Raw genomic sequence first — 26,894 nt, 5'->3', positions numbered from 1 at the left:
ACATAAAATCTTGACGAAACAGCCGCAACCGCGTAGTTAAAAGTGCATGTTAGTTACAAGTCATGCAAGTACCTTTATCGACGTTACTACAGTTATCGAAGAAGTTATTCCAATCCAAATGAGTGGAAGTTGCTGAATAGTGTACCTGCAATTACGCCTGGCTTCACGACAGAACTTAACTATTTGCTCAATATTACAAAAAAAAAAAACACAACCGGAATATGTAGATGCAACAAGATGAAGAGGAAACACATTTCATTTACAATTTTGGTCTGCGCAGCTCTATCTACTTTCAAGTACCTGAATTTGTTTTGCAATTAATTAAACAAATTTCCCAGTATGGCCTAGTTTTGCAATCATTGGCTTCTTATCTGAATCGTCGACCCCACCAGAAAAGGGGAAAATCATTTTTCATTAGATATTGCTGAATGATTAGCATTGAGCTTCGAAATATTCTGGCTATTGTTGTTACGTGGAAATTGCTTTTTATTGCATATGCTATGATATATGTATTCTTTGGGCAAGAAAAGCTGCCTGTTTGTCTGGTTTGGGAGTTGGAGTGTGATTCGTAGTAAAACACAAGCCTAAGTGTATAAGAGTACGCAACTTTAGTTCACCTCCTACTCCTCCCCACTTCAACATAGAACTACTAAGTATTACACTACATTCTGTCGATTGCACGCTCTGGTCAAGCTGGATTCATCCTATTATCGTATTTGTGACACTTATATTTAATCACCCAACTTTTTTTGGGGCCAACTTATAAATCTATAATTCTTCCCAATGTTTTTCTTTCACTAATAACCTTCTGCCTTGTGCATTTCGTAGAATCATTTATTGAACCATAGTTTTGCATGGTTGGTTGCGATCCTGTCTGCACTACGCTATTTAAACTTTAATCCTACATCTTTATTAGTTATTGCTCGGGCTGGAAATGAGTAAATAGTGCTAGTCCAACATTGTGCCCTCACGATTCCGCCTCAGTGATTGTTTAACATGAAAATAAATCAACGTTTTTTAGATGCTTTGTAATCATAGTAACTACATAACTTTATACGATGTTCTACATTATTGTAGAGTTCATCGCCAGAATGTTTGTATTCACCATACTTATGGTTTTCGACAAATATGTACTTTGTCATAGCCAAGTGTAGATGTAGGGTACCTTCCGTGAGATTCTTCCTGATATTGTATAACCTTTCGTGATTTTTTTTTGGCATGAATGATTTATTTTTATGTAATATCTAAAGGAGACGCTGTTTATCGCAGGCCGAACATAAAATTTACTACTGTGAAAATATAAACGGCTAAACCTTAAGGCGGGTGATAAAGGGAGGTACAGCTAATGATAATACTGAATTCTCTATCCTAGCGGTTATCAAATCCAGGCTTGAAATATAGTAGAGGCTATGTGTTTACTAAAAATTCATCTTGCTATTTAATGAACACAGAGATAGGCGTTGCTAAGATAACCCAGTCCCTTTGGGACCCTATCCTTTTTTTGTTAAAGTTTTGTGTGAAACGAAACCTTATTAGAATCGAGTCGATGTATGTCTGCCACACTCGAGCGGCTCGACTGATTATCACGAAAATTGATGAGAGCGTGTGGTCTGTTGTTCTCTTTACATACAGCGAGTGGCGGCATTTTAGGGGCAGGGGAGTGAGGGCTTAAAATATGGCCCTCAAAAACTGTAACAGGTCTCGTTCTCAGAACCTATTCAACAGAGAAATCTGAAAAAAACACAGTGGTGTATCTAAACGAAATCTAGGCCTCAAAATACATACCGTTCCGATGTCTGTACAAATAAAGTTAATGATATTATATTGGCATATTCTCCAAATTTAGCCGGAGACCCCTCTTAAGTTCATGCTAGAACTTCAAAATTTGGCACTAGCATAAGGGATAACGTAAGGTGCCACTTTGGGTTGAAGTTTGAAGCAAATCCAACTATTATTAACAAAGTTATAGAAGGTGAACTTTTACATTCTATGTGAATTTCGTGCATTCTAAAATGTCTATGACGTCATCATAACATATTAATTCGTCAATACCATAACAAAGTGAACTCAGATGAATGGGAGGTCGCAGAAAAACATTTCTGATATAAGATGAACACAAAGCCTTTATACCCGATGCTCCCGCTTCCGATATTCCGACTTGTATATTTTTAAGGCAAACAGCAAGGTTATGAAGTTTAAAGTTTTAGGAGTGTAAAAATATATTTCAGTGATCAAATAATTATTTTTTAGTAATATTATAAACATTTGTTAATTAGTTCAACAGTGACATAAAATTCATATATGGTATGTATAATATGTAGATATACGTACTTATATAGTTTATTCGCAATTCGAAGTAATATAATACGATTTTTTTTATTTGGCTAAATACTGCTTAATAATAATACTAAACAAGTTAAAAATGAAACTTTAGAAGAAAAGTAAACATTCATTTCCTGCTAGTGCTACAATCCTTAGAATTACCGTCTTACAATTTTCATCGTGTCAACGTCTTGTACAGAGTAGCGAACAAGTTTATATTTTTTATGTTTTTGAAGGAAGGAATTATAGACATATTAATAATAATAATCGTTCGCGCAACAATCCAATGGATCAAGGCCTTTAAATGTGTTAGAGCACTTCATTCAAAACTGTGACGGTACGCTATGCTGCACTGTAGGAGGCAATGTGGTCAGCATTGCGCTCGCCCGAGATTATTAGCATGATTTGACTCAAGTACTCATTCAGAATTGAGTCGACTGGTGTGCGACATCCAGACATATTAACGCAATATTAATTTTCAACTAATCAGGGACACATATAAACATCGAAGTTTGATTGTTTGTTGTAGTCACGGCAGAATCACCTGAAATCACTTTCTGATTTCCTCAAAGAGCTGCCTTGGTAGGTTAAGGGATAGTCTCACGTTTTGTTGCCGCGGTAAGATGTTGGTAATGCATTATTAAAGCGGTTTACCCGAAACGAATCGAATAATATGTATGCCAGAACGCCCCACAGCTATATGGGATATCGAATTGGAACGGTATTATTTCATCGAATGCGGAGATACGGAGATACGGAGATATCGTGCTAAATTGTGGATATTTTGAGAGTATCGGGGAATTGATTTGGCTGACCAACTATTCACAGTCACTGTGAACAGGCAGTGGAGATGAACATAACCGCAAAAGGGGGAACTACTTTTCAAAGGTGGTATCGGACGCTAATTGTTTGCTTTTAGGGCGCAATACGAAACGTGCGGTTCGGAACTTCTCTCGCAATACACGCACACCGTAATTGTGTTGCTCGCTTAAATCGGGTGTGACAGGCAGACCGACAGATAGACATTGAATCGAAACAAATAAGGTCTTGTTTTACACAAAAGCATCAGAATACTGTTATATTCCATCTTTTGCTAGAAAGGTTGGATGTAGAGTTACGCCATCATGTCTTATGTATGATGAAATGAAATGAATATTGTAATCTCGGTTACCTATTAGCTGGGAAAACTTTCTCTAAATTTGCATTTTGCTGATTTTCTCATTAACCGCCCACTAAAAGTCGATTATTTGTACAATGCCGTTATGTTTTAATTGCAGAAATCTAACTTGCTAACAATCTATATTTCCTCTAAAATTACGGATTTCTCAACCAAAGCCCTCTAACGACATATTCAAAAACAACCCTTATCGAGAATTTATGCTCCGGTTCAAGCCGATACTATACCAAAAATTATGACACTTTGGTTGACAGTTGGTTGGGATTCAAAGTAATAGTGGATCGAAAAATTTTATATAGTATTTCAAAGATTTACCAGAGTTAGAATTTTTGCATAATTTTCATTCCTTTCATTTTGCCACTTCATATGCAAGTCACACAGTTTCGACATGTGTGAATTTCGTCCCTACGCTTCGAGTCCATTACCTTAGAACCAATCTCAATGCCTTCCCAGATACATTGTAGACATCAGTTTCTAGCCGATGAACTCACTCACTCCTTTGATGCTCGCTATAATTCTCTGTGTTAGCACCAGGACACGTTGAAAGTTTATTATGTTTTGTTTTGAATGAAAACTCAGCAAACTTTAATTTGACCATAAAACGAGTTGCGACGAAGCTAACGCGCTTTGCTGCTTCCAAAAAGGAATTCGTCTAGACCTTCATTAAAAATACAAACAGGCATTTTTATTGCCATACAATTTCGTTAGCGCGAGAGTCATTTCATCTGGACTCGAGGCCATCTCGTATTTCTTCTCGTGGATAATAGGCAAAATCTACAAGTTGTCGGCAAGCACTCAGCGGTCTGGGCCATACATTCTTGGAGCACCATGTCCTGCTGGCTTCCTGTTCGCTCACAATGCACTTGGTTAAGGATCAAATTAAATTTCGCGGCAGAGTCCCGTTCTGGCGAGGTATATCGGCACGTTTTTTTTCAACACTGCTATTTGTTTCAATAAAAACTCGCTGAACACATCCGCAAGGAACAATGACAATGGTGTGGTTTGCATATGTGTCCTCGCCTTATTTTTTGGAGAGGCTTCTTACTTCCCATTTCGGGAAATGCCCGTTCTGAGGTCTGGTTCTGACCGTTGGTCGAGTGATGTACTTCATCGCTTTCGCCAAGGCCAGTGGCGGCCTTGATAATTTGTTCCAAGTAAATCTATTCTAATTCTTACGTAGGCTAAAATACTTTCTAAAAAATGCCAATTACATGTATTGTTATTTAAATTCTGTGTCTTATCGTTGGATTATTTTGACGTTCGCCTAATGTAATTATGAGTTTATCGACTTCCTCTGCGAATTACCTGAAATGTCCTTTTTCATTTTGACTAAATATGATAGCGGCCATTTCGTCGTTTGAAGTGTCCAACATAAATAAACCGTCTTCAGGTCGCCACCGACCTTCATCTTCCAAATCGCTGTTATTATAGAGGACAGCACGCACATGACTCCACTAGATACGGAAAGTGGACAATTTCTCACAGCACATTTTGTCTGCCACCCATCTTCAAGGGGTCCAATGGTCGAAGGTGTTGCTTAATTCGCTTATGGAAGCGGAACCCCAGAGAAAACGCGATTCGACGCTGGCAACCGAAAAGAAACATGAAAAGCACAAGCGGAAATTATGTTTCCGACACGTTTGCACTCCTTTTTCGGGACTCGGAGGTTCGAGGATAAGCTTTCGTGCAACCATAAATTACCGTTTCAAATATGTCCAATTCAGTTTGTGTATGGCAAAATGGTTTCATTCTTTGTTTGCGCGATGGTGAGAACGTCAATTTTTTTCTCTACTACTATTCGAGTCTTCTTTCAACGCTAAATTTATGGTCATCAAGATAAAACAATAATACGTTAGGTACGTTAGAATAAATTTGGTGTACCCCTAAGTATGGCGTTATTGCGAAAGAATTTGTGGGTGATGCTGTAGCCCTGGGAGGCAGTGAGCGTTATTAAATTGCATTTGTGTTTTACTTAGGGCTTCTCAAGATGGCAGCGCCTACTAAGCTAACATTGTTGTTTCTCATTTTGAGGGGATTTTGGAATTCCCTCTTAGTATTAAGAAAAGTTGTATTGACTAATAATGTACATAGTAACGACTTGATTGTTATAGGCCCCATATAAATGGTTATTGTTATGATCACAACATTAGTTGTAGCCCTCTGCCCTCCAAAGACCATAAACTTGCACTGGTTAAGGCTAAGCTACTTGCGTTTTAGATTCATCTCGATGGCAGTATACTGATTATCGCGGCTATTTTTAACGTTCTTTTGGAAATCATGCCAATTATCAAAATCAGTTTGTTATTTGTTTGTCTGTTATCAAATTTTTTTGGGAATTGGTTGTGCCTAATAACACGAAATTTGGTGGGGATGTCAAATCTGAGAAGATGCATCATGAAAAAGCTTGCATTATGCCATAATGTCATGTGGGCACAATAGCTTGCTTAGCACTTTTGGAAGCAGTTGGTTTGGACGCTGGTTGCAGAGAAGTGATGCAAGAAGTTAAGTAATGCAGACTTACAGTGAAGGAAGATTAATGTCTCTATATTAAATGCAGACTCCAAAATACACCACACCTGGAAAAATCTTTCCTTTAGCAGTACTATGAAAGCTATACTGAAAATTCTGGAAAGTCTGGTACAAAGTCATCAAATGTTAATGAAACCAATATTAAATCAAAATCTGTTTGCTGGGTGAATTTGATGCAACTATTTTTCGGGCATTGCGAGCAGATTCTGGTCCTCATAATAGCCCTACTGAGTAGATAATTTCAAAAATAGTTTGAATGCTATTGGTAAGATTATTGAGGATAGTGAAAAGGTAGATAAAAACTCAAATTTGTTGATGCCCCCGGAATTCAAGTATTCGATCTCAGCAATATGTAATTTCAATGCCCTTGTGCCCTTGCGTCATCTTGTGATGAGTCGATACACATCTCTTTTGTTAGAATTTAAAACTAGCTGATTTCGCCTCTGCACTTTCCTTCCGATTCAATCAAGTTAACAGGTCGCTTAGATATTATGCCCCAGTCTCAGCCCTTTTAGTAAAAGGGTGACACCTTATTATCTACCATAAAAGAAAACTGTTGTGAGCGCTGATGAAAGGAGGTTCTCGAGTGTTGTCGATGAAAATATGGTGCAACTGATTCATATTCCAAGTTTTTCCATCGCTTGCCGCAGAGAGAAAATCTGATCTGTTGCTGAGTCTCTTCGGAGATTATCTAATAGATGATACTCAGCAACGCGATACCTCTATAATTGCTGCACTGCGTGATATCTCCCTTTTTATGTACGAGTATGTGACAGATAATGCCTCTTTGCCAGTCGTCAGGCATTGATTCGCTTTCCCGCACTTTGAGCATAAGTCGTTTCCATATTTAACTAATTCGGCTGTAATTCCATCGGCTCCTGACGACTTATGATTTCTAAGCAGATGAAATGCACGGGCTGTTTCTTCTATACTTGGTGGTGGCAGTATTTGTCCGTTGTCTTCAGTTGGCGGGACCTCCAACTCGCCGATGTTCTAGTTGTTGAGCAGTTCATCAAAGTACTCAACCCATCGCTCCAATATGCCCATTCTGTGGCAAATCAGATTTTCCTCTTTGTCTCTGCAGGATGAACATCCTTTTTCCGTCTGTGAAGTCGCTTCTTCGCTCGACAGAGTTCGTGTTTCTGCGCGTGCCCGCGTTCTTTGAGAATGCAACATTACTCGGTATGCGCCATTCTTCCGTTCCGTATCTAGCTTACATTCATCGTCAAACCAGCCGTTCCGACTTTTTTTACGGCTGGGGCGAAATATATTTGTGGCCGCATTAATAACGTTCTTCAGGTGGTTGTGAAGATCATTTATTGATGCTTCATCTCATCATTTTGCCCTTATAGGTGTTGCGGAGGGCTGTGTTGTGAATAGCTTCAGTATTCACTCTCACCTGATTGTGAGAGAGGATTGTAAGTGGTGTCGTAATTCGAGCTCGGAGCACTATACCAACGAGATTGTGGTCCGAGTCTATATATGTTCTGACATTCATCAAGGCTAAGAGACGGCGGCGTTCGATGAACACGTTTGCTTGAAGGTGGTCCCGTCTGGAGAGGCCCACGTATGTTTGTGGACCGCTTTCCGTGCAAATCAGGTGCTTCCAACAACCATTTCGTGTGACACCGCTTATTCTATAATCCGAAGTCCGTTATCGTTGGTGTCCCTATGTAAGCTATTGAGCCAACGTATCGCCTGAATACGGACTTCGTCCCTACTTGGCTATTAAAATCCTCAAGTATGATTTTGATATCATTCCTGGGACAGGCTTTGATGGTTCGTCCTACTACCTCGTAGAAAGTATCCTTCTCCGCAGTCCCCTCTGTAGGGGCGTGAACGTTAATGACACTTATATTTCTAAATCTACCCCGCAAAAGCAGAGTGTAGTCTATATTTTCTATTTGTTCGCTTATATTTTCAAAGCCGAAAACAGCAGGTTTCATTTTTTGGCTGATTAAGAGACCTACTTTAAGCACATGGTCTACTGAATGGCCACTGTAATATACATGGTATAATAGCTTTTATGCTGCGGATTGTAAGTGTGTATATGTATCTGCACAACAGTCCCAGTCCCAGTCATTAAAAAAAACGTGGATAGAATGCCGGGACACCGGAAACTGGGCGCTTCGGTTAAAAGGTTTTGTGTTCATATTGGGTGAAGAACTCCCTGTGTATGGTTTTCTATTCGTACATAAAATGAAAAATATTCCTTGCATTAATTGCTAAACTCTAGATAAACATATGCGTATACATATCAAAACAATACTGTGCTAATCCTAATCCTGTAATAAACAGACCCCTCTAAATTGATCTAACGCATCCTCATGTACTTCGGTGTAATTAAAGCGAATACCACTGTTACTGGCGTGCATCCTTTTGGACACTACCCGCAAACTTAATCAACGCATACATATACATACACATAGCTGTCTCAAGCAATTGATACTGATATACAAATAACTAAAAACGGCTAAGCAAAAAAACTAAAATGTCCTCGTGGGCCCCGCCGTTCATATAACTTCAATTTACTTGATGATGACATCATACACCTCTTCGAGTTCAATAAATTTTCGTGAAGTCCAAAAGTTTTAACGCCTATAACTTTGTAACTAGTAGTTAGATTTCATTCCAACCTGCCTTATATTATCCCCTATGTCAATACCAAGTCTCTTAGTTCTAGGATCAGCTTAAAGGGAGTTTTCCGGTTAATTTCTCAAATATAGTAATATGCTATTAATAACTTTATTTGAACAGATATCGGAACGAGATGTATTCTGACGCCTAGGTTTCGTACAGATGCATCATAGTGAAGATTTTTCGACTGGATAAGCTTTGGGAACCAGAGCTGTTTCACTTGGTACACACATTTTGAGCCCTCACTTCCTTATATTTGACCTAATATCGTTTCAAAAAGTACTAATCAATTCCTTTCATTTGATACCCCACATGACTATATTCTGTGCAAAAAAAAACACTACCTCTTTTCCCGTGTTTGGGGAGTCCCTCTTCCAACCCAATACAAAATGGGGTACTTACCATATGTAAAGGGGGTCATAGACCACACCTTCTTACCCAATCTCAGTGCAATTGGTTTAGCCGTTTCCGAGTAAATCGGGTGTGACAGACAGACAGACATTGGATCTATTTTAATAAGGTTTTTTTTTCACACAAAACCATAAAAAAACATGCAAGCACATTTACTAAGGTCGCTTACTATATATGTATGTATACTAGAAGACAAAGTGTGTTTAGAAAAACGATTTTTCGAAGAATACTATAGAAGGCCACTTTAAGTGATCGTATTTCTCTTTAACATTCATCGCAATCTGTCTTCTAGTAAGAGAGATTACCAACGTCGATGTAAAAGTAGGACTGGAATATGGCTGTTGGTGTTACATCAGCGTGCAGTAATCAGGCTCTCATTGCGGAACCACTTTCAGTAAACTACTCTGGGATGCCTTATATTCTTCAACTCTCGTTCCCAAAACGGCAATGTTTACAGCTTTACAACTGCTATTATAGGGTTTTTATTGCCGTAGGTCTATAGAGGGATTGCATGTTTCTTATTCCAATAGGATCTAAAAAAACGCAGGCTTCTATTTCTAAGTCAATCCAATATGAGGCCTTGTATCAGATTTTCGGCTCAACTCTTTAACATTTTTGTATGCAAAAAAACCTTATCAAAATGGATTCAATGTCTGCCTGTCCGTTTGTTCGTCTGTTTGTCTGGGTGAAACGCAAGGCAGTGAGGACTCAAATTGTGTCCTGCAAAAAGTCAAACAGATCTCATTCTCAGAACTAATCCAACAGGAAAATCTGACAAAAAGAAAACAAAGTGATGCATCTAAATATCTAGGCCTCAAATACATTCCGTTAGGATGTCTGCTCAAATAAAGTTAATAAAAGCATATTTCTATATTTCAAATATTTACCCGTAAACCCTGCTCAAGTTCATTCTAAAAATACACAATTTGGCATCAGTAATCAGTATAACTGATAATATTAGAGATAATTCTGAAAAGTTTGAAGACAATTCAGCTATTATTAACAAAGTTATAGAAGGTTTTGTGATGTCAGTTTAGAAACATATTATAATTATTTTTTAGCTGTGTACGAATGAAAAAACGTGAACGTGAAAGTTTCTTGCGAAAGATTCAGTTTCCGAAATTCCGACTTGATTTTATAGTAACAAGTCCCAGCCTAAAGGGAGGTGTCAATCAGCTCCCTTGATGAAGATGTGGGATCAGGTAGAATTTAGTATGATCAAATTTTTCCATCTACGCTGACCATGACTATGACTGACTATCTTTGTTTATCACTTTCCTTCATCATCATCAACAGCGCAACAATCGATACCCGGTTTTGGCTTGATTTAGTAAGTAACTCTAGACATCCCGGTTTTGCGCCGAAATCCACCAATTTGATATCCCTCAAAGCTGTCTGGGGTTCTGGTCTACGTCATATCTCCATCTGAGGCAGCATCAGTCACGTCTGCTTTATCTACTACAGATATTGTCCTTAAGGACTTTCCGCGCTGGATCATCCTCCTCCATACGTATTAGGGGACCCGCCCGCAACCCGCAACCTGTTGAACCGGATTTCATCCACAACCAGACGGTGGTGGTATCGCCCATAGATTTCAACGTTATAGAGGCTGCAGAATCATCCATCTTCATATAGGGAGCCAAAAATTCTTCGAAGGATTCTTGTCTCGAACTTGGCTAAGGGTTCGTAATTTTTCTTGCTAAGAATCCAGGTTTCTGAAGAATACATAAGGCAAGGCATAAGGCAAGATTATTGTCTTGTGCAGTAAGAGCTTTGACCCTATGGTGAGACTTTGGTTGGTCTGTGCAAATTGTACGAATAATATTATTAGCCTCTTTCAGTTGGTTTGTTATCAGCACCCTATAGGCAAAACATGGCATGAAATGTTTGTCACGATTTCTGAAAATGATATCCAAACTTCGCCTGAATTCAATCTGCAGTGAAGATTTGATGGTTATCATGGAACCAAGGGGATGTGCATATATTTCTGAGGTGTGTTTACCTCACGTCCATTCAGTCAATCAGTTCTAAACAGTTTCGGTATGCTATTTGCTTCCAAGAGTTTTACCATTTTAACTGACATTCGATATGTCCCCAGGAACATTATTCCGGGGTGTCTATGCACGTTTTACCCTACTCTTCATTTCGCCTAAGTGTTTGGATTTCCCTATTTTTTTAGTGCACCATTGCTTTAAGTAAGTTTAAATAGTTGAGCGATTTGGCTTATATCTCCAGAAGTCTCTCAGATTGTTTTATTCCTAGTCTTCTTCCTTCAGCTGTTTTGCTATTCCTTGGGAGCTGCTGCTGTTAGTATTTCCTCTATCCTACAAAAAACTTTTGATCAAAATAGCGTCGTTCAACTCCTTTTTTGCTAGCAAATCTGTTGCTCCATTGGATTCTATCCCTGTTGACGCCTGGAATTTAGAACATTCCGACTTTATTGTATGAATTGTGTGTATTTAGTTTATCAGTTTAGAAATTACCTGATTAGATTTAATACATGTTGTTATTATGAAAAAAAAATCCGAGATACACAAACTGCCTTCATCCAGGTCGAGAAGCGACGCGAGATCTTGGGCTGGACATATGCAAATCAAGAAAAGACGACATGCATAGTAGCAACGTCCATCCTAAAAATGAAAGAAACAACAAATAGCACTGTTTGAGATAATAAAAAACTTGGTTTTTCTTCTTCGCTAGTGTTGATATTTTTATTTTTGCAAGTACCGATATTTCGGGAACCACTTGTTCCCTTCATCAGTGCTAACAAGTCTTGTTATAAAAATATCAACACAACATATCAGAAAAAACAAGTTTTTTATTATTTCAAATAATTAATCGCTGGAAACATCGCATAATTACACTCAAATAGCACTGGTCAACTGAAAACAGTGAAGATAGGACAATACAATTTTCAAACCATTGATAATTTCTCCTGTCGAAAATCAGAACTGTACAAAACAATGACTTGCCAGTCCTCATATATTCTTCGGAGACTTAGTCTTATCAAAACAAAAAAAAAATACGAACTCTTTACCGCGTTGGAGAGAAGAAGCCTCCGAAGAATTGTTGGTCCCCTAACCTTGATAACGACGAAATTTATAAGCAATACCATGATCGCCTGGTTGCGGATAAAATTCGGCTCAACATGCTCAATCACTATGCACTATTAATCATTGTTGATGCGCAAATCCAATTGCATCTAGGCTGTGGAGTGTGTTAGACTACTTCATTCAAGGACCGTAACGGTAGACTACAGGATTACACTACCCTGTAGGGGGCAATGTGGTCAGCATTGCACTCGCTCTTGATAATTATCCTGATTGCGCTCAGGTACTTATTCACAGTGACTGTTATCCTGACATCCAGTCACGATACTAATCCCTGTTCCACCAGTGAAAACCAGTTTGAACCGCGGCCTTCCGTACAACCGCCCAGTGCTCTAACCGCTGAGCTATCCGGACATTGGCTTAATATTCGATAAGGTAAATTCTGGAAGATATTCAAGAAGAAATTTGATGTTCGGAATTCATTTGACTTTTTCGGTAATAAACAAAAAAAAAACAGAAACTGAGATATTTCAACAACTGCCAACTTGCAAATAAAGTTGCTTGTCTGCCAGATTATGCGCTCAAATTTTAAAGTTTAAATTGGAAGCAGATACTTCCCGTATACGGTAATGGCTTCAATCGAAACATGTTATTGTCCAATGTCTATGAAAATTAAAGTGAATCACCTTCTTGATACTTTCTTTACACATATATTTTATGAGACTATTAACTCTACAATATATTTTAAGATCCATTCGAAAGATAATTTTAGTAAGGCATGTATCGTTATTTTCTCGTAGGTCCGTCTTCCGAAGACAATGCCGATGCTATCAGTAACAATGACGGAACGGGACGTACTAGTTCGACTACATCGGTGGGTACAACAACAACATCATCGTCTTCTTTGTCGCAATCGTCGAAGGCAGACGGAAATCACAATTTAAACAAGGGATTACGGTCCGAAGGAGGATCGACTGGAATTGATGCAAGCACACAACATCATGGCTCGGGCAGTGGGGGTGGAAACTCCAGTGGCGGGAATTTGGGATCAACTGGAGCATCCAATGCTGCTGTCCAGCACCAACAGCAGCAGACCACATCTTTCGCGAAGCTTGCAACCCAGCAGCATCACAGTAATATCATACTTGTGCGAGGGGCCAGGACCGAAAATGGACAAATTATCTTGCAGAACAGCCATGAACTCTTGAGCCTGTTGAATGGTGGCGGTGGTGATGATGATAACAAGCCAATTATTCTGCAACATCAACGGATAAAGACAACAACGACAAAGACGCAGACCCAAGGCCATGACAATCCGGGCGGTACAATACTCTTGCAGGCGCCCATCAACAGCGGGCAGCTTGAAACGGGCACGGTGCTGCTCCAGTCGGCGAATGTGAAGAAGAACATACTTCCTGAAGGATCTATAATTTTGCAACAAAGGCTAAATAAGAATCGTAGTGTCGTGGAAAGTAATACGAGCGGCTTGACACTCTCAACTGGTTCCACAAGTCAAACAGTGACTACATCTGGAGGTCCTTTTCTTTTACAAACCCTTAAGCGTCTGGACAAATCGCAATCAATTCTCGTTTTTCGTAATGCAAACGCCAATGCAACAGCTCACGCTACAGTCATTGCTGGGTCTTCGTCGGCGTCAGCGTCAACATCCACAGCATCCTTGGGCACAACACTGTCCCTGGCATCGGCAACAGGACTGACGAAATCGACGAGCGCCACTAGGATAACAAAGTCGACATCAAATAATAGCCACAACAATCATAATCCTGGCAGTAATAGCCATCATTCGGCGAATAACAATGGTAGCTCAAGCGTTAGTGTCAGCAGTGGTGTAGGCCAGGATGGAGATGGGGACGACAAGGCTGAACAGACACAACAGCAAAGGCAGATGAATGTACCACTTGGGACCGGTAAGTAGTTTGTTTCCGTTTATAGCACCATCTATGAATCGATCTAACTATCGAATATGAATGGGATTTCAACGAACGATAAAGTAGCCATTGGGGTAGAGCGTAGAAAAGTACATCCTATGCAGAAAAAGAGTCGCAACTGCCTAGAATATCGAGAGTTTAACATTGTGTGAAATATACTGCAGCCTTTAATTCGAATCAAATTGGAGTTGTATTATTTTCAGTCCTGAAATAAAATTATGTTAAAAGCAAGGGTCATCCTTAAAATTTGCACAGGAACTAGTGTGGGACTGATCATTCAACTCAAATCAATCTAGTTTTTATAATAAAAGTTATCGGAATAGTATGAGTGAGTGCTTTGGGAGCGAAGCACTAGTGCGCTTTCCCGGGCTCTTATATTCGAACTTTTTACAATATCGAGAGACCGGTTATTTTTTATCGTAAAGTGTATCAAATATACCGTTTCTATTCGAGCGATGCTCGATACCCACAAGGATGTGTGTCGTTATGCCATTATGTAATAATCCTGGCCATAACAAAATATTACACCCTTGGAGAATTCAAAATGTGTTATCCATAAATTCAGACGTGCGTTTGTTGCTTGAATACGAGTCCCAGGAACATTGTTACGATACACACGCCTTCGGTGAAAGGCTTCAAGCTGCCAGGAGTACAGGTGCTGGTTTTCATTATTACACAAAACTTGGCCTCTATTCAGATGAATCATAATCGATTGTTGATTTCAGGCTTAGTGGTCTTGATTAGTTGAATCATGGCAGTGGAAGATTTAAGATACCCTTGAGTTTGGGGTTATTATGAGCGAAACTGTGAGTAAATGTTCGAGCGAAATGCCCAGGTTGGGTGGATATTGTCAAAGCTATCAGAAATCTTGTTATAATTTAGTCTTAGATGATTTTTAGGGTTTTGCGTAAATCGAATCCAATTGCATCTGGCCCTTGAAGTGTGTTAGAGTATTTAATTCAAGGCCCAAATGGTATACTAGGAGACAATATGATGAGCATTGCGCACGCCAGTGAATATTTCCCTGATTTGACTCATTCACAGCTGAATCGACTGGTTTCCGATTTGCTTTTGCTATTCCGTCGATATGTGCATACATTCCTTTGTGTTAGCCAGGTTTGGGAATGTGGGTAGATTCTTCTAGGCACTCCAGTCCCTTTCGTGTCGCGCACAAAACTTGCTGCGCCTTGGCTCATGGTCAATTCGAAAAACTAGTGGCAACAGTAAAACGTAAATCTTTAGGAATTTACCTATTTATTCCAATTTCAGGCTGCAAATGGAAAGTTTCTCGTGAGCACTAATCTTCCATGCGACGTTCCAACGTTTTTGTTTCGGATGTTATTCACCAACAGGCCCAAAATCATCCCTGAAGAATTATTTATAACATTTCGGTATTTTTGAATAAATAAGCATTAGCACTGAATGAAACTCAACTTGATGTGAAAATTTTTTCCAACTTGAACTTCAATCAATAATCGAATTTATTGTAAGACGTAGCGAAACACGTTATAAACAGCAAAACGGTTGTCAATTTCAATTATTTCTACTCTGTCTATTCTATTCTACGTCAAAAATAGTTGGCAAAGACCTGCTTCACCACGGAGAACCTCGGTGGTGGCATCCGTCAGTCGAATTAACAACATTCGAAATAAATTGCTAACCCTGCTGCGCCACAAATCTACTATATTTTCACAAATATTTTGTCACCATCACTGACTGAAAACCCGTTCCCTATGAGAACAAAGCACCTCAATATCCACCGTTGATTGCCGTCTTGCGAATCAATTCATCGACAGCGTGAAGAACACATGCAGATCAGGAAAATGACAGAATGAAATGATGCAACCGATCACGACGTGCCGATCAGGCGCGCCTGCTGCCGTCTATCTGTTCACCTACATGACCATTAACGACGTCTGCAATGACGATATAGTCATCAGCAGTTACAGGTCTCGAGAAATTACCAAAAGGCGTCTTTCTCGACATCACTTCGACCGGTCTGTTATGCGTATTCGTTGAAGAAGTGAAATGTACGATCAGTTGATATAATGGTAAGTTTCATCAACCAGTCATCAAATCACGTAATTTTTTAGGTGGCATCACGGAAACCAAGATGCAAAGATGGCAATGCCAATACCATATTGAGTGTATGCGCTCCTAAAATAGAGAAGTTTATAGGCATTTTTACCGCGCGTTTTACATAGCAACTTTTAATTTCTTGAGCAAGCCTTTTCTGAAGGACTCTTGCGAATTCCTCCGTCTTTCTAGTGCAAGTGTCAATGTCTAGCATGCAGGCACGTATTTCTTTTGTTCGGACTAAATTTTACTTACATCCTGACGCTGCCCATGCATCAAGAAGCCTTACCCCTTTCTCAATAGGACCGGCGAGGTGAACACCCTACCATTTCTCCGAGGCTTAGGATCTCTCAACACCATCATAACTCCAACTATACTCCAACTACTCTCTTTCCCTGACTTCAGCATTTTATTTTTGTTTTATTCAGGATAAGGCAACCTATGTAACCCTCCTCCTTTATCTGTACTTGGAACCAACCTGCTATATAAATTGCATGGTGGATTTCAGGTCAGATCTACGTTGTGCTAAAAAAATAAGAATGGAAGGGTAAGGCTAAGAATAACCAACAAAGCAAAAAAATCTTATCCTACCATTAAAAACTCAAAGAAGTATTAAAAATTAAAATCGACAAGACACAGAAATAAAATGGGAATTATTACTTGCAGCGGTAAAGCATTTGGACTGACATTAACATTAATAATAATAATAATCGTTGGCGCAACAATCCATGTTGGATCAGGGCCTTGAAGTGTGTTAGAGCACTTCATTCAAGACCGTAACGGTACACTAGGAGGCAATGTGGTCAGCATTGCGCTCGCCCGAGATTATTACCCTGATTTGACTCAGGTACTCATTCACAGCTGAGTCGACTGGTATCCCACTGCCACCAGTGAGATTTGAACCGGGACCCTCCGTACGACAGCCTTGCGCTTTAAGAGAACAGTATTTACTCAAGTTTCGATCATTGTCGTGAAACACGAACCTCACAAAACTGTATTATTTAGCAGTCTTTTTCGAAAATCGATTTGGGTGTGTATTGTATACTTTCTTTACTAGTCCGCAACGAGGGTAGTGAATGTAGTCTTTCAGAATTTTCGACCAGAAAGTACGAGATGATTGATTTCACAAGTTTCAGTCGGTCATCTCGCTATTGGAGTCACACTCCTTTCAAAATTGTAAGGCCGTCAACTTTACTGTCAGTTTTCGACTTCTCGCCTTTTTCACTCTGGTAGTTACATTTGCATGCTTCGTTGTATTCAGATGTATATCCACCAGCAAATTCTTCGACTGTTATGTCCAATTCATAGTTCTACTGTTCTACGCCACCCATTTCTAGGGTGACCCACTTGTCAGGAATCCTGAATAGTGGGGGTGAAATGGAACATGATATAACGATATAATGAAATGGTCGCTAACTCACTATGTGTGTGTTTCCCATTGCCACTTCGGCTTTTTAATCTAATCGTCCACGGATATCCGGCTGGTATGCGAGCATAATTCTTCATTAGTAATTGTCTTAGAATAGAATGCCCAGATTGCACAAAGTATTATAGATAGATCAGTATCTATGTACTGCTCCCATCGGCATTGGTGCGGATTATGACCGAAGCAGGGAAGGCGGATTTCGCGGAGTTAATATATCACGCGACAACAAGTTCATAGATGTGGTCGACTGAAACAAAGCTTCCTAGACATACAAACTGATCAACCTGCTCAATTGATGTAAATGGGCAGATTGCGTCAGTCAGGCTGAGAGCCTTAGTTTTCTTGGTATTTATCTTCAACCCAAGACTACTTGTCGTCCTTTCGAGATTCAGAGCCATTTGGTCAAGATTTATGAGTGGGTGAGAGACCAAGTAGATAGGATCAGTTAGGTGTTTAAAGAAAGGATCAGTTAGGTGTTTAAAGAAAGGATCAGTTAAGTGTTTCAAGAAAGAAAGACGTGGTCCATTGAAGATCTTACTTCCTTTAATCAAAACAGCCTGAAGAACGTTACCGATGACGAGAAAAAAAGAAGTAGCCACATGAACCCTGACGAGCCAAATATGTACTTCAAATTGGTCTAAAATTTTAACTCGACGTAACACATTACATTTCACGTCTTAATATGTCCAGGGATACCCCTCCTGCCTAGAGCATTCTGGATGGACTTTCGGTTCACGCTGTATAAGCTTTCTTGAAATCAATGAAGAGCAGGCGAAGCAGTGGTCTAAGCTTCGCACACTGCTCCAAAATGATCCGAGAGTTGTTAATGTGGTCAGTGCATGAGAATTTAAAATGGAAAACAGTCAGCTTTTTGTCGATCAGACCTTGGAGGAGTTTCTTAATGGGTTATAGGATGATTTAAATAAAAATGCAAATACGCTAATGATCATTTGCTTTTGTAGCTCACTGGGAGAGATCTCAGATCCGCAGGATTTACGAATCATTGAAAGTGATCACTCTGTAAAGACTGCAGGAGCTGCACGGAGAAGTTACGGATTGAGACCGACAATGTCAGCCGTAGATGTCAAAGACCATTTTGCTTCTGTTTGGAGGAGCAGTTCGTACTCGCCTGTCACGGTGTCTTACCATTTTATCCGGAAGAGATTTAACTCCACCGGATCTTATACGGCAGAGAATTGTGGGGAAAGTGTCCCTTCTACCTCTTTAGTTCCTCATCATCGTGGATGGGAAGCATACTCCTAACGTCAAATATGGGCCTATCAAAAGTAAGCCTTTTGTTATGAGGTATATGGTCGGTGGTTATCATTTGCAGGAGCTTTTGCTTCTGTCACCAACGCAGTGCTAATGCCCTTCGTATGCCGGCTCAATGCTCATCACTCTGAATAGGGCATCTCCTAAATCTACGGCCTATTTCGAGACGGTCGATCTGATTAGATTTTTGTTTCCGCTCAATTGAATCCCAACTGACTTTGTAGTAAACCCTGTGTTCGAACAGTATTCGGCTTGTTGAAATTGTCGTTTTGGTCGCCAATTTGTGCTCTTCCTAATTGCTCGTGGGAAGAATCCACTTTCACTATATTGGAAATCTGTGGTAATGGGTAGCATTAGCATGTTTATAATGCTTCTGCATCATAATCTTGCAGTGAGGATTCCGATACCGGCTTCGTGTATGTCACCACTTCCCTTTTCAGAATACAAAAGCACAGTGCCGCAAGAGGGAGTCCTTTAAAGTCCTTAGACCCAGAATGTCCAACTTATATCGTTGGAATTCTGACCCGAGTTATCGAGGAGCGTGCACATATTCCAGAAGTTCAAAGTTTCAATGGTATTCCCAGCAAAGTTTCTAAGTTGGCGGTGGAGCTTATAATCTATTGGTCAGTATCTTCGAGGGATATCTTGTATTTTCACTACCTGGGATGACACTTCTTCCCAGAAGTGGCTATGGTTTTGGTTTTCCGTTCGGTTTGACCAGATCACATTCGTTGAGAATGTCAGATTTGTCTGTTTTAAAGCCGGCGTTTTCTTAAGGCGCCCAAGCTAAAACTACAAAAAAGTTGTGCAAATTTACTGCTACGTTTTCTTACCCATGTTTTCTTTGATTGCGGCCAGCAATTATGAGAAAGGTATGTAGTGGCGAAAATGATGGTTGATTATTAATCAAATTCAGAATTCAGCGCTAATAAATGAGGTGTTGTCCTTGTCAACTTTGTAAATAGCGATTCATGGTTTCATCTCCGCTTCAAAAGTCAGTTTCCTGTAACGTTTCTATTTACTTCTGCGTTTAGCTTTCTTAATGCATTTTCGGAAATTGTAGAATTTCAGTCTACATATTGTTTTTTTGACAAAGTTCACGTGTTCGAAGACCTTAAATTCTCAATTTAATAGCCATGCCAATGGTCCGGTTTCTTGCTAGGAAGCAATTAATCGACTGGAATGATAGCTTTGCTTTCCCCATCGCCGTTCCTTTCGCCTTTTTCTATCTTTATTGGAAACATAATTTCCCCGGTAGAGCTTTGAGTAACTTTGGATCGTTTGCTGTGAGGACGCCTTCCGTTGTCGACTCCTCCAACTCCAAGGTCCATAAAGAGGGTTCACTTGTCCATCAGACGATCGGCATCTTCGATTTTTTTGACAGTTTGCTACCTCGAAATCCTGTCGCCTTTAACCGAATGTTTTCAAAAAGCTCAGGTCAGGTTCTGGTACTCATTGATTTACACAGATGGTAGTCTAGAAAATTGTGGTGAAAATAGCGGGTGTAGCGAACATAGATCTGTGCTGGGTCGATTCTTTATTTTCGTAATTTTCAGAGAGAATTCTGTTTAAACCCACTAGTTTTCGCATCTAGTGGTGCAGCAACGCACATTTTCCCATTTCCAAGAAGCATCATCTTCTTTTGCAGTGCCTTCCCCTGCCGTTGGCTGGAAGGCCTTCTCAAGTTGACGGTGATCAGTCCGCATGGATCCGCTTTCCCACATCGGTGTTAAGCCCATTGCATTGGCATCAACAGCTTCCCTTTCTTCCACTTTTTCTAGTAGATGTGAGGAACAAGGTTTTGATAGCCAATAGTTCCTTCAATAACTGAAATTTCCTTCTACCGACCTTTCCTCCTCTGGCCTTCGAGTTTCCAGTTTGTCTCTTCATGACAGTTGCCGCACTCTCCTTTCTACCGAACTGGGCCAGAAGTGCTAAATGCAGTCTTTCCATTGAAATGAAGAACATGCTTTCCACAGATTTTCTCGGGGGAAAGAAAAATTTGGTGAGATTGCGAAAATCCATGCCATTTATTTGAAGAATGCAAATATGCCTTGTTGACGGCGAAGCATAGAGAATTCGTTTGTTAATTTAACTTCACTTGAAGTCGACCCATTACATTTTTGCCGTTTTGTATGTAAATACATACGAAAGTGCCTATATGTGGACAAATATATAAATTACATCTTATTAAATGCATCGAGTACAGATCGTTTCATGCAATATCGTTGGAAATTGTCTACTACATATGTATGTAGGTGGCAACGGGTATCTTTCTAACTTTGTGCTTGGAGTATGGAGTATGGAAGTCGCGGTTTAAATCCCACTAATGGCAAAGACATTTGTATCATGACTGGATGTCGGATATCAGTTAACTCAGGGGTGGATGAGTACCTGATGCCAAACAGGGTAATTGTCACAGTGAGGGTAATCCCGCTGTTCTAACACGCTTTGATGCCTAGGTCCAATCGGACTTTTGTGCCAAAAATTATTATTAAAATCTATGCAACTATCGGCATAGATTCTGATTATTTTCTTGCAACAAATCATCTCCTTACTCAATTCTAAAAACAAAGCCAGAATAAACCCCTTTTATCGGATTTCTTATCAAATGTTCTCGCCAATTGACAAATTTCAATTGTTCCATTGTCAAGTCTACTATATCTCCCTTACCCCATCGTCTCAAGATTCACCGAGTGTTTGGAAGAAGTCATCATTCATTGTGTATATAAATTCATATCCAATGTCAGCGGAAGAGATCAGCTCGAAAACATACGTTGTAAGTGTCGCCACGTACATCTTTGGCAAATTTATAGTCCCCACATATCCTTGCAACACCCACTCTGCCATCAGCTCCTGAGTTGATATAGTTCGCACTTTTGCTGATATTTCAAATAAAATTTTCGCTGACTTGAAGCCACTTCACTTTCCGATATTTTCGGGTGTCTGCTTGCTGGCAAGGGTCCGCATGTCGGGGCTCCAAGGTTTATGATGACACTTAGTTGTCTCTTGACTTGTATTTCCTGTATCCAGCATCATTGAATTCTGTATTATTGGTTGAGGGGATATGCCGAAGCCCAGAGAAATCGACGTCTACATCAAAGTTGAGGGTTGCATGAGACGAATCATTGTTATGTGGGTATTGCTTTGCCAGGTATCGATAAAAGTGTTTCAAAATAAGAGTTGGAGTTATTCGCTCCTTTGCGGTTGTATAAAAAAATGAAAGTCAGCTACTTTTTACTTGCCTTCCTTTCTGCATATTTATCTGTTTGTTACATGCAATTTATTTGAAAGTTGTAGAATTTACTGTGGAGATGTTTGATAGAAGTAAGGCTATGAAAGTGTTTAATTAGTTGAGCGTCAGCGTCGGTTCCGGGTTCGAATTTGACTTAGTCATGGATATTTGTGTTCGTGTTTATGGTTTCTCGCTAGTGTGGGTTTATCTCTTGAGCAGCATTATGAGTGATGAAAATGAAACCAAAATGCAGCCCCTTCAGAAAACTAAGTGAGGAAAAAAAGTAACATTAAAAAGAGACTGTGTGGGTGCTTTATACTCAACAAAGGAAGAAACAACAGGTATACAAACCCAAAGGTTGTGGGCATTCGATTCATATAAAAAGCTACGAAACGTTTCGTAGTTGACGGACGAAAGGCCGGAAGGAAAGTTCAAATCTTACCGACAGTCATTATATTATTCTATTATATAGTTTCGACGATTCCAAGCATTTTTACGTTTCTACCACTGCATGATATTACTGAATATTTAATTCTCACCTCTTATTAATATTGACCTGCTTGCTAATACCTTCTTCTAATAAACACCTGGATGGAAACTTGGACCTTTCTGGCAATAGAGATGGCGTATTAATATAGAAACAAGTTGGGAAACTGGAAGCTAGACGCTTCAGGTATCAAAGGTTTTGTGAATTTCTTATATAAAGGCATTTGAGTATGCATTTGCCCCATTGGTACGTAGCACATAATATATGCATATATTATGTGAGAGTATTCACTTTCGGGTGATATTGACATTCGTAGTCTTGAATTTGCATAGAAGCGACAAATTTGACCTATTATAACTTTGTTAGCAATAGTCCGATTTCCACCAAACTTGGTAGGATCGTGCTCTATGTCATGGTTTATATAACTGCAACATTTCGTGGTGCTAGAATGAACTTAATGAGAGTTTTGCAATTACTAAAAATTACAGTAATATACTATTATTAATTTTATTTGGAAGGATGTCGATATGGGGGGTATTTCGGAACCTAGGCAGGTTAGATGTTTCGGTTGGGTAGTTTCCGATCAGCTTTCCAACCCCTCGTTCTCCCCACCTTTCCAACAAATATCAAACCTAAGACCGGTTTCGGAAAGTGCTAATCGAGGCCTTTCAATTGATACCCAACGTGACTATATTTGGTAGAAAAAATATTACACTCCCCTTTTGCCTGTATGGGGGACCTCCCCTTAAATTCGATGTAAAAGGATTTAACTCACTGTATAGGTAAGCTGTTCACAGCTCCCACCTTTTTCACCAAATTTGGTGTCAATCACTATAACCATCTCCGAGAAAAATGCGTGTGATGGACAGACGGACAGACAGATAAGGTTTTGTGCAAAAAAAGATAAGGTTTTGTTTTGCACAAAACCTTAAAAAGGGGCAGTTTAGACTTAAAATGTAGTTAAAGTTTCTGGCGCAAGCAAGTGGCGATATGGCCTTCATGGAAATTTTTCAAAATAAATGAAAAGAGAAATCAGCGAGGATTTGGGAACGGTACTTTGGTCTATCCTGATCAGTAAACTAAATGCCTTGAATATGGAAGGATAAATTTCACGTTCATGCATTCGTCTACTAAAATACCTCAACATCAACCTCAAATTGAAGTTGTTGCACGAGTGTGGGGACTTAGACTCAGATGGCGTAGTTCAGTAGAGGAGGAATGTAGGCTTTTGGACAGAGCTAAAGCGCATTTCGCCGAACCGGGAACGATGCACGTAGGCGTGGTGGGGGTGCCGTGCTCCTTTAGGAAATATTGGTCACCATGTATTTCCAGTCTCATTTGTACTAGGAGCTCGTTTCGAAGTATAAGTCTAGTAATAATAACAGAATTTCCACCCAACTTCCCAAAATCGTGCCAGAAATTATTATGTTGCTGCATTTTGTAATTTTATGTTCCTATGAAAGGAGCTTTTTCAACAGTATACTATTATTTACTTAGAGAGAGAATCATCAACGTCGGCGCAACAATCCAATTTGTTAGAGCACTTTATTTTAACACCGTAACGGTACACTACAGGATTACAGCACCCTATAAGAGGCAATGTGGTCAGCATTTTCATAAGTTTACCGAATTTCATATCAATATTGTAGTCGTTTTTGGAAAAAGGGGCGTTTGTCAGACAAACAGATACTAAAGCCATTTTAAAAAGTTTTTTTTGCATATACATGCGGGGAACCCCAATACTATGAAGTTTGTTATTAATTTCTATGCAGTCACTGTGCATGATGTTCAAGCTCGTGCATGTAGTTTGCACTGAGGACAAACTAGTGCCACTTTGGTTCCCATAGGTGAAGATGCTACATAAAAGTAAAGGACGGATGCCATGATGTCTGAAGGTGGTTTCATACTTCTTTGCGGATTCATGCTTGAGTTCCGGGGCCTCTAGTAGGTCCACCGCGGGTATGGGACGCGTACTGTAACCGCAAACACGGAAAAAAATAAGTCGGAATTGAACAAATCGCAGTAGTTCAGATGAAACGTGTTAGAAAGATTTGTGGTGACCATTTCAATATACACACACATAAATTTAGCAAATATTTCGATTTTCACTAAATTTACCAAAATGCAGCGTCAAAACGTCCTAGACGAGTCACCAAAGTCATTTGGGCACAAGCTAAGTAGCTAAGCTGGGTAATGGGAGTTACCTTTAGAATCTGAAGAAATAGCACTACTAATAGAAACTGCCTCTAATAAAAACACATTTCGTCGAATCTGAGGGGCATTGTAAGCTGTAATAAATTTTGGTGGTTGTATAGCCCCATACGGCAGAAAACATCGAAACTGTAATCTCAACGAGCAAAAATTATTGCAAAAAATAATTTTTCAGCAATATAAATCTCCTGGTCCAGACATAACATGAACTATAGAAACAATATGGCAAATTTACTTCGCGGCCAATGGACGCTTATCAGAGCTGCATTTTGCGCTGGGGTGCTAACATACATACACCAAGAACCATATAGTTGTAGTTTTCGTACCCGATAACATCTATGGTAGATGTGGTCTTATGAACGCGAAAATCTTTAGACCGATTGATTTTCCCTTCTTCGTATTAATGGACCGCAATACACGAAGTCAGCCTAAATTCATCCGAAAGTGGTTCGTTGAGAAAATGTGAGTTCTGTCCAAAAATGCCTACATAACTGTATGTTTCTATGTTGTAGCTTTCGCTGGCCACAATAAGTCCAATCTGCGTCGCGAACTTACTCTCTCACCTTCTATTTGATATTCATATCAAACGCACCATTTCGTAAAGCACAGACAGGCCCAGTGAACTAGAACGCTGGACAGCTGAACCTTGCCGTCAACTTCTTTGTGCTTGGTTATCTGTTCAAATTCTGATATTCCTACCCTCAAGCTTAAGTGTCAAAGAAAAATAAAATATTGCACAAAGATTCCATTGACGCTCCATGCGATAATAGACAAAAGCGAAAGTTCGCGCTTCATTCATGCGAACGATACTCCACCATTTTTGCCACCCCATATCTGCACCAGAAACAAATCCTCCTAAGTCATGAAAATCCATTTAGACCACAAGATGTTTCAATTTTACATTTTTAGGAACATCATCTTCGTGACTTCAGCAAATGGATAAGTATCGACTTGAAATATATGCTTTTGTGCTATGTGTCCTGGAATGCTTTTGAAGGTTGCGCCTCAGAGCTGGGGGTGGCCACGTAGGAGGATTTGTTTTGTTCGTCCGTAATCGATTAGAAAGTCAAGTATACTCAACTCAACTCTAAACCGGAGATTAAAAGCTTATGAACTGAGCCACCACTAGGTTATAAATCACTTTTTATTCATGTGAAAGTTCTGTTGAAGTTACCTTCCATTATTAAAAAGTCGAAAACGAAGAACTGACACGGAGAAGGAAAAATTACCCGAAAGGAAAAAATCGAAATAAGCCCCGACACGGAAGACATTGTGACACGAGAACCCGCCAATCATGCAAATATCCTTAAGCACTTCTAATCTCCATTTAGCTCAAATGAAATTACCGAAGTGAATTGCTTTCTTTTGTTTGCCAAGAGGAGAACGGAGTTCTACATGTTTGGCCACGGCCTTCTAGGTTGGGAGCAGGGAGCGAATGGGAACTGGGAGCTTCCCCGGGAGGATGGAAGTGATTCTGTTTTTTTAAAATGTGACGTTATCAGCGCGTGACGTGCAGCGAATAAATGACTGCTGGAACGAACGATAGTGGGTATAATGTTGCTAAACAGAAATTTAATTCTTCCCTCATTAATGGAGTGTAAATATTTTTGAAGAATGTCGTTACAGCGAATGAAAGATTCTCATTTCGATGACGTTGTTCCGTGCAAAAGCAAACTTTTCAAGATTCACTTAGCTAACACTGCACTGACAAGGACGTTTATATAATGAGAAACAAAAAGCAATTGTTTTCATTCTTGATCAATTACATCCCAATAAGATCCAAGATTTTTTTAATTTAAAAGTGGACACTGTTTTTTGAGATTAGGTTTCTTTATGGGAATAAAGTAACAGAGCCGAAAGTTACTTTCTCGATTTTTACACTAGTAATTGACTGGTAAATGACCAAATTTTTTCAGTCCCTACCAAATCAGCGATTAGTTTCAGCGTTGTGTTCTTTTCCATGCTAATGTATTTATATATATATATTACATTTCCTGCTACTTGAAGTATCCGGAATAGTTGTTCCTTTTAAAGACACAATACAGTTTTAGTTTTTCGAAATTGCCTTTTATGCAAATAGTGCAATTTACATACATATATAGTTCATCATAT

At 39.5% G+C, this 26,894-nt stretch overlaps 1 protein-coding gene across 1 annotated transcript in view; it reads left to right on the top strand.

Moving 5' to 3' along the window:
• Positions 1 to 26,894, top strand: part of LOC119661554 (calmodulin-binding transcription activator 1) — a 601,359-nt gene that overhangs the window by 276,178 nt on the left and 298,287 nt on the right. Inside the window, 1 exon segment of the mRNA XM_038070945.1 lies at positions 12,927 to 14,054. Within this exon segment, the coding sequence (XP_037926873.1) occupies positions 12,927 to 14,054 (1,128 nt within the window).

The sequence above is a fragment of the Hermetia illucens genome, chromosome 1 (genome assembly GCF_905115235.1).
Source record: "Hermetia illucens chromosome 1, iHerIll2.2.curated.20191125, whole genome shotgun sequence".
Taxonomy (NCBI): domain Eukaryota; kingdom Metazoa; phylum Arthropoda; class Insecta; order Diptera; family Stratiomyidae; genus Hermetia; species Hermetia illucens.
This window is presented reverse-complemented; position numbering and strand designations above follow the sequence as displayed.